Source organism: Acanthaster planci, linkage group LG13 (genome assembly GCF_054643075.1).
Source record: "Acanthaster planci isolate LZ-2023a linkage group LG13, COTS_SCS, whole genome shotgun sequence".
Taxonomy (NCBI): domain Eukaryota; kingdom Metazoa; phylum Echinodermata; class Asteroidea; order Valvatida; family Acanthasteridae; genus Acanthaster; species Acanthaster planci.
Genome location: NC_141789.1, coordinates 2,277,003 through 2,293,881, shown reverse-complemented (window position 1 = coordinate 2,293,881; position 16,879 = coordinate 2,277,003). Strand labels below are relative to the sequence as shown.

Here is a 16,879-nt window from a genome sequence, read left to right as displayed (position 1 = left end):
TAGTACAATTGTCGACAAGACCAAAAAGGGTGTTTTCTGGTACTTAACATCGAAATGATTTGGCATAATTGCAGCATTTAAAATAAATATCACTATCATACAGAGGAATTCGTCAAGAAATAAACTTGCCAGAAGAAAATTGGATGGTTTTCTTAGTCTCTGAGAGAAAAAGACAGAGAAAATGACCCAGAGGTAAATAAGAGATATGATTATTGCAGCAGCCATGGCGAATGCTCGTGCAAATGGTGGCATAACCCATGGTTCAGCAGCAGATGAAGTGTCATTTGGCCCCATTGTCATTCAGCAGATAATCCCTGAAAGAATTGTCAGGAATGTGACTTTAAGTCTTCCTAAGGGTAGAAGTCCAATAGTGTGAACGGCAGCCGGACCAAAATGGAGAAAGTTTGGTGTTGCTTTCCGTGTTAATCTCCTTCAATCCAATCAATAAATTTTCACCAAAAAGGCAAATTGTTGGTCTCAAAACTGGAGAGCACTGAAGTATTTTCTACACGTTTGTGCGTTTTTCTGCTTTTGGCTCTCTGTGGTTTTGTGTTTTTAGAATTAAAAAGCAATGCTCACCGTTGCTCCAGTGGCCTCTCTCTAAGGGATTCATTCATTTTGCGCTGGCTTTCCTCCACAGTTTGCTTACAGGTCTTTTTCACATCATCAGCTGAGCATTACACCAATCATTCACAGTTTCTTCCATTCAGATGACGGTGACTGGTTATTGTCTCACACTGGGAGAAATGTTGTTGATCACAGCTTGATAGGTGGTATGCATGATCTCTGAATGTGGCTTTAAAAATGAAATCACTGCTTTCAGTTGAAAGGTCCACATTTGCCAATAGATGCTCTGTCATTAATACATGTTGAACTAGAGTCTCATTTGATTTTGTATGGTTTCTGAAGCAAAGAGTTGTGCTGCCAAATTTATCGTCAGTTAAATATGGTATGGGTACATTTGCATTAATTATTCACCACGGTTCCCTTTATATCTTCATGTCAACAGGTGTCTTTTCTTTGGAGGCCTGTCACTAAGCAACTAACTTTGATGTCTGTTGGTGGCATGTTTTGTTTCCACATCTCTCAAAACATGGCAGCATTCTTGGTTGTGCTCGCAGGCTTTTTTATTGAAGGCAATCTCATCAGGAAAATTGCAATTTTAATATGGAACCTGCCCACCACTTCCGTGACCTTAACATTGTTTGCCAGCTGTAGTCTGGTTCCAACCAAAAGATACTGACTATTTTTGACAGATTTTGAGATCCAGTAGCAGCCAAAGTTTAACAGAAAGAGTGAAAATTTCTAAAACTGGCCAACATCTTTCGAACCCACGTTTTTGAAATTCTGGAACTACTGATAATGTCTCTGAAATTCTGGACGAGTATAAAGCTCTTCTCTTTGCCAATTTCCTGCCACAAATCACAATATAAGAGTATGTTAGATTTTCAATTTTTTTATGTTTTGTTTTTGCAGATTGATCTTAACTTGTGCAATAATTTGATAACACCAGCTGTTAAGTTAATAAGAGACATGTGCATGCTGCATCTTAAAATAGGATGGACATCCTATTTGACATCATGATGTCATTGTTTCATAGAATTCTATAAGCAATGTAGAGCAATAAGGCTGGCTCCCTGCTCTATTCTATATTACATCATGCTGTCAAATAGGATGGACATCCTATTTGACATCATGATGTCATTGTTTCATAGAATTCTATGAGCAATGTAGAGCAATAAGGCTGGCTCCCCGCTCTATCCTATGTGACATTATGATGTCAAATAGGATGGACATTCTATTTGACGTTGTGATGTCATACTGATGTCAGGAGACAATGGCTTCCTGCTGTGCACAATATTGATACAGCAGGGAGCCAGTCTTGTTGCTCTGCGTTGCTCATAGAATTCTATGAAACAGTTGGCCAAATTCTTGCCAATGGGTGTAGAGTAACATTTGGATTTTTATCTATGGTGTTTAAATCCCACAAGATTTGTTTCCTTTCAAAAGTGAAATTTAGCAGTCATGATCTTTTGTAATTGTCGAACATCCCTAAATTTTATTAAATAAATCTACAGTTAGACAAATTTCTGTCATTTTTGGCTTCATAATACCATGCAAATGACATTAGAATCGGCGGGATTCTGTCAATCAGTTGTTGGACTGACAGGTTTTTTTATCGATCAGTGACTTATATTCTCTTTCGGCACATTTGGTTTGAGTTTTCCTAATGCTCTTGGCCTTTCATGATGACATTTTGTGTGACTTCCAGACAAGACAATGAAAATTATTTAATCATTTTGTCAAGAAAGACAAGTTGCTGAGGAGATCACTCATTGAGATGTAGTCTGGAAAGTCACCCAAACTAGCGAAAAACAGTGCAATTTTTTTAGATGACCATCGAGCGCAACACGGCCAGAATAATACAGGCCCCTCCTCTGTTGAACATTAGTCACATGTACTTACAGGTGTGGCCATTTTGTAAGTACCAATCAGTAAAAACAATGATTGAATTTCAAAAATAGCCATAAAATGCTGCAAGTGCTATCATAGCCCACATCAAAAACATACAATTAGAATTTAAGTCACTTTGCACAAAAATCAGTGAGTAAACAAGTAAAGTCATCAGGAAGCAAATTACCAAGAAATAAACTCACAAGAAAAACATTGATTGATGTCTGGGTCTTCAAGAGATAACAAAACATACAGAAACTAACCAAGACGTAAATTATAAAAGACTTTATCACCACACCTGTACCAACACATACTGTGAGAAATGTTGGAATCTCCCATGGCTCAGAAGGAGATGAAGTAGCATTCAGCCCTATTTTAATCAGAGGATCTTGTGATAGAGTGCTTGTTTCCACCTTGTATTACATGTACAAAAGCTTCTACTAATTAGTCAGAGTAATTCTGAACATCGGATTGCAGAGTTCTGCCTACAGAGCTTGTGTGTAATCTAACACATTTGCCACAAGTTGCCTCAAACCATCCTCTTAACATTCAATATATATTTAAAAGAAAGCATGCCTATAGAGCTGTCATCATATTTTGGCAATGGACAAATATTGAGCTCTTTTTTTCATATTTCAGAAATTCAGTCAGTTCTTAGTGATAAACCCAGTCTTTAAATATTCACAGTTTTTTATATTTCATTCATTGTGGATCACTCACGTAAGAATTTGCTTGAAAACAACACTTCAGTTTGTTCATTGTATAAATGAATGTATTACAAAGAACTCCCATGGCTTGAATTTGCTTAAAAACTCAATTTTCACTCAACGTTTATCTCAACATTTCAATTTGTTCATGGTATATTTGAATGTATTACAAAGAATTTGTCTGTGCTCCTGTTGGGTGTAAGTCAGAAACAGCGCCCCCAAGATCATTTGTAACATGGAGATACCACAAAGAACAAACATGAGTATTAAAATGGTCTTCGACGTGCTCGCTTGAAAACAGATGATGTTGGTCGCAATGTAACAAGGAACCCATGCCACAATGATTGTGGCAAAGTAAATACACAGATATTTTGTTGATTTCCAGGAGTGGGGTCTCTTCGGTTGGACCACCGGATTATCGTCATCATTATTTGGGTTGTTGGTATCAAGGTTTCCTACATTTAGTCTGTCTGCTTCTATTTTACGCTGCTGATTTCTGGCAATGGCCACCAGTTTGATGACAAATATTGTGAGGAGAAGTAAGCAGGGCAAGGCATAGATATCAAGCCACACAACAAGTTTTATCATGAAGGATGAGTTGTTATATATGTCAATCAATGAGATATAGTCTGCTGGAAAGTCACTCATGCTGGCAAAAAACAAAACAATATGAGAAATGACCAACAAACCCCACTCAACCAAGATAATACAGACGCATACTTTGCTTGACATCAATCGCATGTATTGCATGGGTTTAGCAATTTTGAAATATCTGTCAGCTGCAACCACGGTCGAATGCAGAAAGTAGCCATTAACTGGTGTTAATCCTATTGTGGTAAACATTACAATCGGTACTTTCATGTGACCAAAATTAAAATTACTTTGCAGGAGAACTGAACTGTAAACAAGTAATGCAATCATGCAGAGCAATTCATCAAGAAATAAACTCACCAGAAAAAAATTGGACGGATTTTTGAGTGTCTGAGAGAAAACGACAGAAGAAATGACCCAGAGGTAAATAAGAGATGTGATTATTGCGACTGTATTGACACTCACTCTGGCAAATGTTGGAATTATCTCGTAATCAGTAGTAGATGAAGTGGCATTGAACTCCATTGTAATCTGAGGATCTAGATGGGCTTGGAGCATTTCAGACAAAGTGCAGAAATCTTATTGTAGAAATCCAAAGTTTCAAAGGTACACGTAGCTAGGTTAGTATACACACAAAGTTGGTAAAGTTGCTACATGTGAAAATTTAGGATTACAGGTGGCAACACGTTCTTTCTCTTATGAAGGTTAGAAGAACTTGACCTTCCCTTTCTGTGTTGGTGTACTGTGAATCAGATCTGCAGTTCTGCCGAGATGGTTTCAGGATGGAGATTGTCTTTCCTCTTTAGTATAGTGTAATAGAGATCTGTGAATTATCTGTGTACGTGGACAGTCTTCTCGGAGACTGACGCTGTGAGGGCTCTCTGGAGATGGGCTGCATCATTTGGTTGCATTCACACTAAGATAGTGTTCCTGTAGGTCCAGCCTTGCATTTCCAGGAAATGTTGTCAGTCCAACAGCTGCAACGAATGCCAAGCCTGTCCTTCCAAAATGTTGGTGCAGTCGTTTTTGTTTTCAGTCAATACAGTATGTTGTGCTCCGGCTTGTGCACTCGGTCAGACATACCGGTATGCTGTCGTGGGTGGTAACAAACATGCTGTCCCACAGACATACCCGAGGACTGGGATCTCTCTGTGGATGGCAGTCGTCGACAATCAGTGCGGTCTAAAAAAAAAGCACTCAAATGTTGCACATGGTAGCCACATGAAGTGTGTTGCAGCAGCATTTCAGTCAAGTCAGTTGAATAACTACCAACGAGTAGCTTTGCATCACCAACGGATAACCCTCCTGTTTTTTTCTAGTCTACCAAGTAGCCTTACTCAGTGTTACCATTATCCCTTATGAAGTTGCAGCGTGTTTTATAACCCTTGTCGGGCCTAGAGTGAGGCTTGCCTTGTATATGCAAATCCCTTGACAGCCATTTTCTCTCGTTGTGTCACGCTGACGCAAGTCGCTTTTCAGGTAATATTTACGCATTCACCTGGGGCTCCTTCATCCTACAGAGCACTAAAAGTGCATGTAAAGGGACTGCAGTTTGGGTGCAAATGTGATTCTACCAGAGTAATGGCTCCTATTGGTAGTTGTTGTCCCTGGCTTCCATTACTTGCAGCCCTGTCAATTTTGTAACCGGCGTATTATGGTATTGGCTTAATGAAGAAGGCTGTGGTTAATGATCAGCATAACGAGGAAAGATACCAATTTCCAAGGAAACTGTGGTGGCTCGCTCTCATCGTTCTTTCTTAAGTACTCCGTACTGATTGGGCGCATTAATTGTCTGTAATAGTCATCATGATTAAATACCATTGAAGCCCAGTGCTTCCAACAGAGAAGTGCGTAAAGTCCCTAGGTAGTTGCTGCAGTTTGTGTGCAAAACCAATCACGATCTTGGCGGTTTTGTCCATATGCAGCAAGGTATGAGACGGAGAGAACCCCCCCTGCTTTGTGTTGGTCATTGTCTCGAAGGAATCTGGGGAATTCCTTTCAGACATCTTGGGGGGATGTGTTAAGTAACAATAGTCTGGAATGTGTATAGGGATTGGACATGTTGGGGGGTACCCCTCGGTCTCATTTCTTGCTGGGTATAGTTTTGTCAGCAGTCCAAAAATCTGGTCAGTGGAGCTACTGTACCTCTTCTGGCTTAACTTATCCAGATAATTTTGTCACAACATTTATGAGGGAATTATAAATTATTTAAAAGCAAAATATGCGAGTTGGACCAGAGGTAGTGACCTTGTTTGCTCTAACATGTAAATACGGCCGTTTTGCAATAGTGCGCCACCAAGAGTTTGCAACGCGTTGGCCAATCACAATGCGCGGAATTCGTTGACCCAATGCGCTTGGAAAGGGTCGACAAATTTCGTGCATTATGATTGGCCAACGCGTTGCAAAGTCTTGGTGGCGCACTATTGTGAATCACCTGTATTGGCAGTGGTGAATCCTGTCCTCTGGACACATTCCAAACTGTTTGGGTTCCAAAACTCTTTTCAGCAGTCGTGGCACAGGCGTCGATAGTTTACATCATCGACGAAGGCGCAGTAGCATTGGGGCTGTCTGTAGTTGCTGGTTACTTTTTATTTTGCCATCCAAGAGAGGCATTCCACAAGGCTTTGTGAATTATTCACAACTCATGAATTATTCATTACCAAGTGTCATCAGTCTCTGCTGTAATCTCCTGCCATTAAGCCCTTTTTTAAAAGAAAATACAAACCCAGCTGGTCTGAAAAAGAACTTGCATCATTGCTATGGGCCTGTCTATTACATGTATGTGTTAGGTGCCTAATGGCATTGGCCAATCAGAAACCTCTGATCTGTGAATATCATACTCATTGTTCCAGAGACCATGGGCCTTTGTGTGATTGCTTATCATTGATTTCATTTAAGTCACACTGATTGAACACATGAATTCACCATGACAGGAGCCCCCAGATATATGTATTGTACTTGATGCTGTCGTTTTGTGTGGAAAGCCAATCAGCATCACGGGTAGCTCTCTGACATCAACCTTGGAGGCTTCCAGTCAAGGGAGCTACATCCTGTGATGTGCCTATCCAGATCAATCAATGCGTGACACCACCCATCCGGAAAATGATTTTTTAAAATCCGCTGAGTATCCATGGGAACAGTTTTGTTTGCGTATCCGACATGAATTCATTCAAATCCTCCTCTGAATTGTTCTATTCACTCTGACCAATGGTAGCTAGGCAACGCCTGTCCTTTTACTTCGATGGAGCTTGCGGCAACTCTTTTCATTCTGAACACAGGCCTACATAAAATGTACCAGTTTTGATTGGCCGCATTCTCCACTGATGACTGTGCTGTTCATGTGAAAATGACCCTCTCACAAAGCCCATTTCTGTTTGCTGCTGGCTTTTTGTGCCTTGGCAGTATTCAGTTTTGACCAGACAGTTTTACAAAAAAATTATCCATGTCATTGCTGAACATACATTTGCTCTATTAAAATATCAGGATACATTTTAAGTTTTTTTCTTTTTACTGTTTTTTTCTCAGAAATTTGTACAGCTCGCTACTCTTTTGTACACTTTATACCAGCATCATTCAATCTTACAGGTCCAAATTTTAGGTTTGACAAAGCATTTTTAATTATTCACACTTTTGCCCAAAATAAATTTACCAGTAGCACAGTTAGGCTACATACTTGAACCAGACATACATGTAACATTGCTAAATTTGCATCTCGCAATACCACCATCTCAAATGCAATATCACAAAATTCATCTGCTTTTACATACGTACAGCTCTTTAAATCTGCCGTCATTTGGTGTTTTAATTTGTTCTTTTTGGCATATTGCATCGACCAGCTAGCGCAGATCCTTAGCTTCTCTACATTTCTAAACATCTATAGCAAGCTCCATAAAAAATTCATACAATTAAAATTACGCCAAAATTTACACAATGTGTTATCATTGTTTGCACATACATTTCTTCTTTTACAATTTCAGCCAAAGATTTTCTCTTTTGTTATTTTTCTCAGAAGTTTTGACATCTCTGTACTGTTTGTTTACTGTACTGGCATCATTTAAACTTACAACAGGTTGACAGTTTAGGATTTTCAAAGTATTTCAATTACTGACACTTGCCCAGAACAATTTTAGTAATAATACATACCAAAAAATCACAAATCCATTACCGTTACGCTACTTAAGACTCTACACTGTTCAAATGCTGTTAATTTGTTCTGCACAGCTTTGATGGCATCATAACAAACTTGTCTGTGTGTCCTTCGTGGGTATCATCAGAAAGGCTGTCTCAGGAACATTTTGTGACATAGAAATACTGGGCAGTACGCATGGTTGTTTGATTTTTGATAGCATTTGATTCAGATCAGTGAAAAAACTAAAAGTCACTGATACAAATCCTGTCATTTTGGTCAGTTCATTTTTTCTTAATGTAACAGCGGAGTCCGTAAGTTGAGTCTGAGTATCTCTAGATTGGTCACTTCAGTTACTTTATTGCTTACAAATCATACACATTATACGTGATTTAGTGGTCATCTCATCTTGTATCTTTCTTTTGGCACATTGACCGCCGTCATCAATAATTCTTCCACTGATTGCAACCTTTTACGTGTTTGGCTACATGCACCGAATATGATTACATCTGCTCCCAATTAACAAAAAAGCATCATTTACCAGAGAGATTTGGAGTCAAACTACATGCGTGTATTCTAGACAAGTATGGTTAAACTTGACTTTCAATAAAAGTCAGTTTAATTTAGCCTACAAAGTTAAACAAATATTGGTAAACTGGTAAAAATTATTGAAAATAATAGAGTTCAAATAATACAGATGCGTTACTTTATTGAACATGAGTTGCATTTACTTTGTGCATCTACATGAAATGCATCTACAGGTACATGTACATAAAGAGTAGCCACAACCAGGAGAAACCTGGCCACTAATTCTCATGAACTCTATTTATATAACAGATGGGAAAATTCCCGCCACTAAGAGGAAGGTGAACTGTGGCAAAATTTTATGCCCTCGAGATTTGTTTCTATTTGAAATCTAGCAGTCTAAAGAGCAAACTTTTCAAACTTTTCGCTTTTCTTCCCCGTTAGATTTTAGAATGAATCTGAAATATTGCATTGTTCCATTTAGAAATGTGTACTTCTCATTATCAGATTTCTTCCTCTGACCTAATGCAATTCATGCCTCTTTTTCGGTCAGCATTCAGCTACTCATACCAGTTTGTTCTGGTTTTGAATGTGTTAAGCAGAACTTGTGTGTGTTCTTGTTGTGTAGTCAGGAACAGTGCCCCAAGGGATAACTGCAGCAAAGAAATACTTGTCGTAATAAACTGGCCTATTAACAAGGTGTCCGTTAGTTTCTGAGGAAAAGTGGCAATGTGGATTCCAATGGTAGTGGGAACCCATGCTACAACGATCATGGTAAAGTAAATGCACAAATATATTGTTGATTTACGCAGAGGGGCCCTTTTTGGCTGAACCACCTGATTAGCAGGGGGGGGGTTGTAGGTGGCAATGTTGCCTAGGTTAGTTCTCTCTGCCTCTATTTTATGCTGCTGATTTCTGGCAATGACCTCCAGTCTGATGACAAAATAATTATTAATCTTGTGCAAAGCAATTCTTCCAGAAATAAACTTAACAGAAGAAAATTTGATGTTTTTCTTAGTTTTGGAGAGAAAATGCTAGAGAAAATAACCCAGAAGTAAATAAGATATGTGGTTGTTGATCCTGTAAGGACACATGATTCTAGAAATCTGGGAATAGGCAATGGCTTTTGTAATTGTGAGACTTGCTCAATTTTATCAATTAAACATTTCCAATTTGATAGTTATCTGTCACTTTTGTGACTTGATTTCACACAGTTTATTGCTAATAACAGAATTTGGCAGGTTTGTGTTAATCATTGATTTTCAGACTGACAGCTTTTTTATAGGATCAATGAGGTATTTCCTGTTTCATCTGATTTGGCTTGGGTTTTCCTTGTGTTCCTGACATTTAATGACGTCAGTTTAAGTCACGGTGTTCTCAAAGACAGATCAGACTGATTCCACAGTTCAAGAGTGAAATTTCTTATTTATTGCCTTTGTTTGTTTTCCCTGAAGAAATCAAAACTGTCCTGTCTGTCTACTACATTCAGCTTTCTGAAATACTTATTTCTCCCTTTATAAATGAGTGCTGCTCACTGAAAGGTATGCTATTGTGTAAGTTAGACAATTTGTGCAGCTATTTCTGTCAGTGTTCAGTTTTTCACTTTCAAATTAGTTTGTCCTTGATTTTTTTGAATGCATTAAACAAAACTTGTCTGTGTTCCCGTTGTGTGTAAGTCAGAAACAATGCCCCAAATGTCATCTGTAACATGGAAATACCAGTCTCAATAAACAGCACCACATGTATTTGAATGGTGAATGAAGGGCTTTCTTGAAAAGCAGAAATATTGATTGTGACGACTAAAGGAACCCAGGCCATAATGATTGTGGTAATAGAAATGCATAAATATTTCATTGATTTGATTGGACAGTCCCTCTTAAGTCGTTGCGCCTGATTGTTGTCATTGGTTGGGTTATTTATTGCAATGTTTCCTAGGTTCATTCTCTCTGCTTGGATTTTACACTGTTGATTCCTGGCTATACTGACCAGTCCAACTGCAAATACTGTGATCAGAAATAAGCAGGGAACTACATAAACATCAAAAACTATAGCAAGTTTCATCATGAAAGATGAGTTGTTGAAAAGATCATGAATTGAGATGTATTCTGCTGGAAAGTCAGCCAAACTAGCCAAAAACAGACCAGTCGTGAAAATGACCAGCAAACCCCACAGCAACAAGATAATATAGGCACAGACTTTGTTGGACATCAGTCGCATGTACTGCATGGGTTTGGCAATTTTGAAATATCGGTCAGCAGCAACAACGGTTGAATTTAAGAAATAGCCAGAGATGGCTGCAGTCATTGTTATGATTGACATCAAAAGTGATCTTTTCATGTGACTGAAATTCAAATGTTTTTGCAGAGATGAAGAATTGTAAACAAGTAGTCCCATCATACACAGCAATTTATCAAGAAGTAAACTCACCAGAAAAAAGTTGGATGGATTTCTGAGTCTTTGAGACAAAACAACAGCGAAAATGATCCAGAGGTAAATAAAAGATGTGATTATTGCTACGGCAATGGCAACGGCTCTGGCAGATGCAGGAATATTAATACATGTTTCATCGGGAGGTGACGTGGCATTCAGCTCCATTGTAATCCACTGGATGGTTCCTCCGAGGCGCAAATAAATTCAATTGTTTGTCGCATAGTCTGAATTATCTATTTCCATCAGAAGGTACATTTAGTTTGATCCTCCTCCTGTTGTCTTGTCGGCCTGGCCAGAAACTTGTAGCCTGTTTCCTGTCGCTGCAAGAGTCCCCCGGAGCTCTTCTCTCCTTGCTTGATTGCATTTGAATGAAGACAACTGTGTGGCGGGTCCAGTTTTCCCGACACACTCCCAACTGTTCAGGTTCTGACTCAGAAGACCTGATTATCCACTCCGAGTGGAACGAAAGAGGGTGTGTTTTTTAGGTACTCACCGCATAGGCACACCATGAGGTGCGCAAGTATATGCGCGTTTGACGAGGAGCACGCTGAGTACGCTTAACTAATTTACTCCAGCATGTATAGTCTTTGCGTACACGCAGAACGCGTGCAAGAACCTGCTTGTAACCACCTGTGTTTCTTTTCACCGATTGGGGTGCACTTCGGCTCAGGGCAGATATACTGCGTGTCTTGTGGGTCTGTAGCTCGGCAGAATGCAGGTACATGTATGGTCTAAAAATCTTGTTCAGTCTTTCTGTAAACTGAGTGCCATGCAATGGGGTATGCCTTCTTTTTCAGCAGGTGCAGCACAGGCGCCAGCGATTAGCATCATACATGCAGTTCAACAAAGGTGCAGTAACATTAGACCCATCTCTCTTGGCTGCCTCAAGGAACGCCTACTAAAAAGAGAGTGTATGCGAAGGTTGCAACTGATGTGTGGCAGTAGCATCTCAGTCAAACAACTGCCAATTTTCCCAGCAGCACCAACTAATATTTCTACACCTCATTTATGGTTACTAAGCGGCATCAGCCCCTGTCCTCATTTTCTGTCATTAAGCTTTTTTTGTCAAGAGATAATTCCAGCTGGATTTAGAAAGGCTCACCTAGTGGATATGGGCCCATTGATGTGGTGGGTGCATAATGGCATTTGCCAATCAGAAACCTCTGGTGTGTGAAAGGCAGAAATATTACATCAGTTGTTCAAGAACCATAGAAATGTCCAGTTTCTATTACCCTCAATGCTGTGGTTCTGCATGCGAAACTAATCACCACTGTAGACAGTTTTATCATCGACTGGAGAGATTTTGCAGTTATTGGAGTCACTGCATATCTCACAGGATGTTCATCCGGATCAAAGTATCCATGGCAACACCCACCAGGAAAATTATTCATAAAAACTTGTGCAGTATCAGCGGCAACGGCGTAGTTTTCATAACATACACGAATTCATCAAATTCTCCTACTGAGCTATTCTGTTGACTCCGACCAATGGGAGCAGGGTAGCGTTTGTCCTTTCACTTTGATGGTGCTTGCTTCAATTTTTTTCCTTCTCAACACAGAGCTACTTACATGTACACTAAAACTTATCTGGCATGGTTTTGAAAATTACTCAATTTATACTTGGACCAGGCTGCCAATCAACCAAATGTCAACAGTTTAACCCATTTTTCCATAAAATTTGATAGCCTGGCGTTGTTTCATTCACGTACAACATTACCACGTCAGGAGTTAGGCTCGTGTTTTCATTATGTCTGGTGGCCAAGTTGACAGTTCATGCAAAGTATAATGACCCTTCGTGCATGTCTTGTTTTAATATGAGCATCAATTTAATAAAACAGAGATAATAAATATCTCTGTTTGAGGAATTTTCGATAAATACAGCACACTTGACCCAAATTTTCTTAAATCACCTCTTAACTTTGATGAGGTCTGTTTTGAAATGAAAGTGTGCCTTTAGAGACATCATATTCAATTAAAGAATCTATTATAGGAAACAGCATTTGAAGCTTACTGTTATCTTTTTTGTTTCGGAAATCCAACCAGCCGTCTTGGATTTATCAGTCTGAACATTTTTCTGAAAAAAAAAAGAATTATTTCAAGAAAACTTTTTATACTTAACTAAATGCTAAATAGGGAAAGCCCTGGGAATTCCACAGGGCTTTCCCTATCGGCATTTAGTTCATCGCTTAAGTTTGTTTATGACAGCTTGGCCTGCATTACACATAACCTCTCTGTGTTGACGTTGGGTGTATGTCAGAAACAGTACCCCCAAGATCATCTGAAAAATGGAGACACTGGCAAAGACAAATAAAACTACTGAAATGATGTGTGACTAACTGTCCTGGAAACAGGCAATGTTGGTTGCGATGTTACAGGGAACCCATGCCACGATGATTGTGGCAAAGCAAATACACAAATATTTTGTTGATTTCCAGGAGTAGGGTCTCCTTGGTCGGACCACCTGATAATCGTCATCATTGGTGGCCTTGTTGGTTTCAGTGTTGCCTATCTTGATTTCCTCTGCCTTTATTTTACGCTGCTGATTTCTGGCAATAATCACCAGTTTGATGACAAGCAAAAATGAGCAGGGCAAGGCATGGATGTCAAAGAATTCGGCAAATCTTATAACAAATAAGCTGTTGAAGAGATCATTCAGTGAGATGTAGTCTGCTTCAAAGTCACCCAGACTAGCAAAAAACAGAGCAGAGTGAGAAATGACCAACAAACCCCATACATCCAGGATAATACAAGCGCATACTTTGTTGGACATCAATCACATGTACTGCATGGGTTTGGCAATTTTGAAATATCGGTCAGCAGCTATGGTAGTTGAATACTGAGAGTAGCCGTTAATGGGTGCAAAAATCATTACAATGCACATTACAAATGATACTTTCATATAACCAAAAATGGAATGGTTTTGCAGAAAAACTGAATTGTAAACAACAAATGCCATCATGCACGGCAATTCATCAAGAAGTAAACTCACCAGAAAAAAAGTTGGATGGATTTCTGAGTCTTTGAGACAAAACAGAGGAAATGATCCAGAGGTAAATAAGAGATGTGATTATTGCGACTGTAATGATGCCTGCTCTGGCAAGTGGAGGAATAATCCAAGGATCAGAAGTAGATAAAGTGGCATTCAGCTCCATTCTGAATCAGGAACTGGTTAATTCAAAGATTCTAAAATGTTATTAATACACACACAAGACCATGTCAGACATCAGATTGTGAAAGCTCAGCAGTTTGTGTAAGGCTTTAAACTGCATGTGTTTTGGTGGTGAGCTGTGAACTTGGAAGGGTTGCCACAGGTACAAAAGTATTATTGCTTTTGCCAAGAATTTTATCGGTCGGTTTAATCTGAAGTAGAGAAGCACATCTATGCATCGGGGTGCATTGAATTAAACCCAGTTAGTCCCATTCTCGTTGTTATGAAAACTAACTTTGTTCCTTTGACCTGTGTTTTTGTTCATGTGGTGTGTTCTCTGTTGTCTGACCCTCGACCGCCGGTTAATTGCCTGACTCCGCCAGAGCTGTCTGAAGTAGAGCTCCCATCTTTCGATTGCATTTAGACCAACTCAAATGTCTAATTTTTCAAAGCCCAGTCCTCCTGTTAGTTCACCTTGCCTCTCAGAGAAGAGCCGGATCTATTGCAGGCTGCCTCATTCCAGAATGCTGTTAGTCCAGTGGCACGATTTTTGAAAATCTGGTACGGCCTATCAGTGAACTGAGAGCCACATGACAGTGTGATCCTTTTCTTATAACTCTTACAATGGATGCCTGAGAGGTATTGATGATAGAGACATGCATGCAGCTCCAGAAATATGAATGAGGGATAGGATGTGTCTCTCTTGCTTGTGTTCGTGTTGGATGCTGGTTTAATTCGTCCAGCAGGATAGTTCCTTTGCGTCTTGTTTTCGGTACACAAGAACGCACAGTGATATTGCAGATGGTGTGTCCAGCAATCTCGTCTTTTCTTTCTGCCACACCAACTGTTCTACGTTTCCCTCACTCCAGGTTTAAACAGCTTGCAGCATCGTTCCCAGTTATCATCCTTTCGCCTCGCAGTCCTCTTTTGGAAAAAGTGACCGGCCTAGCCAGGGTCTTTATGTAAACTTGCCCCATAGATTGGGCCCGTCAAAGTTTAATGGCTACGTAATTGCACTGGCTCGTCAGAAACCTGAAAGACACCGAACAACGGCACTAGGGTACTTGATGCTTTCGGATGATGCTTATTGCTAATTTTATATTGAACTTAACTGTACCGATTGCACACATTAATTTTTTGTGGCAGCCAGAATGGGTATAAGCATGTTTATGTCTGGTAAAGCAAGACCACATATCACATATTATTTCTTGTAGTGTGTGTGTTGCAGGTATGCCAAGTTAAAACCCCAAAAACCCAAAACATGGAAGTGACAGACTTTCGCCCATTTTCTTGGCTTTTTTTGCAGACTTCCAGTCGATTGAGTTGCGTCTCCTGGCACACCTATCCCACGATCCTGTCCTGGTGCGCGCCTTCAACAAGAAAGACTGCACAGATATCTTTGTGGAGTTGGCATCTCAGTGGTATGTGTCCATCCTTCACCCATTCAATCAGCCCCCATGACCCTGTTGTTGTCACACTGACATGTCCCATGTGCTTTGAAGAACACAGGTTGCAATTATTCCACATTGACATCTATATATGCTTCATTATTATGTTCTAGAGCTGCCACTCAAACAAACTCACAGCCAAATTTGGAAGAAAAGGCTTTGAGACTTCTCACCGGTAAACAGAGCAGATTTTAGGGTCTTTCTGCTAATGATGCATGTTTACTTCTGCTGGTGTATCTGCTTGACCTGCTGGTATTATCTATCTTTGAAAGATTTCTTGGCAATGGTACTTGGTGGCCCTACTTTTTAGGATTGGTCACGTGTGATGGCCGACTTTTAAAGCAGTGATATTCTGACCAGTGCCCAAGATCCAGAAATTAAAAACTTGGAGCAGATTAGTTTCGAAAATGGTGGACTTGCTGCCCCTCTGTGTATAGAATATGCCCTGACTGCAGAGATGCTGTACGTAGGTAGGAAAGGGGTGACACTCCAATACCTCCTTTGTCCGTACAAAAATTTGGCAGCATTAGCAAAAGCGACCTGCACATCATCTGTACCAGATGATCGTCCCCAAAGAAGTTTGTGTATTGCATGAGGCATGCTGTCTTGGTCGCATGTGGCTTTTGCCTGTCATTTTACTTAAACAACTCCCGTTTAGTAATGGGGACATCAATTGGAGATATAGATGAAAACCAAAGGGTTTTCAAAGCACAACGATTATCAGTGATGTCCAGTGTTCGTCCACTCCTTGTAGGGTTGGTGTGCCTTTTCAAGCACAATGATTATCAGTGATGTCCAGTGTTTGTTCACTCCCTGTAGGGTTGGTGTGCCTACGTCTAGTGTCACCAGCGCCGAGAGGGAAAAGACAAAGAGGATTGTCTACTCGGTGATCTATGGAGTTGGTAGGTGGAAGAAGTAACGACAGGGCAATAATGTCTCACACACCCATTCTCTATCTATGTACATGTAGTCGTTGGACATACCTTCATCGTAGCCATGCTGGTGAAAACTGCACATCTGTGCATGTGCTGTGCATGGACACTTACATTGACGACATGACCACGATGGTGGCCACAAAGTTGGGCACAAAATGGAAGTCAAATAGAGTGATGCATGCAGCCGTTGTTTTATTGCTGTTGGGGTGCACTTAAATTGTTTGCCATTTTGTGTCCAGTAAATTGTTAACCTTGTTGATATAGCTTAGTCTGTAAGGGGGTAGGTAAAAGCAATAGAAACAATTGTTGTACCTACAAAGACCTTTACCACACAGTTAATGCAGACATTTCATTCATTGATAATACATTTGCCACTTGTTGTTCGCATTTCTGATATAGGACCAGACAAGTTGGCCGAGACTCTCAGCGTTAGCCGCGAAGAGGCCAAGACATTCACCAAAAGCTTCCTTGGTGAGTAATCTTTGGTTCCAGGAACAGCCATGATGCCGTGAAGGA

The 16,879-nt window shown here is 40.0% G+C and overlaps 1 protein-coding gene across 6 annotated transcripts in view; it reads left to right on the top strand.

The window, feature by feature from the left end:
* LOC110977039 (DNA polymerase nu-like) overlaps window positions 1–16,879 on the top strand; it is a 79,783-nt gene that overhangs the window by 60,094 nt on the left and 2,810 nt on the right. For all 6 annotated transcript variants that reach the window (XM_087144880.1, XM_087144881.1, XM_087144879.1 and 3 more), the window contains 3 exons: window positions 15,287–15,401; window positions 16,248–16,330; window positions 16,763–16,834. In XM_087144880.1, coding sequence (XP_087001006.1) covers window positions 15,287–15,401; window positions 16,248–16,330; window positions 16,763–16,834 — 270 coding nt within the window. The remainder of the gene's footprint in view (window positions 1–15,286; window positions 15,402–16,247; window positions 16,331–16,762; window positions 16,835–16,879) is intronic.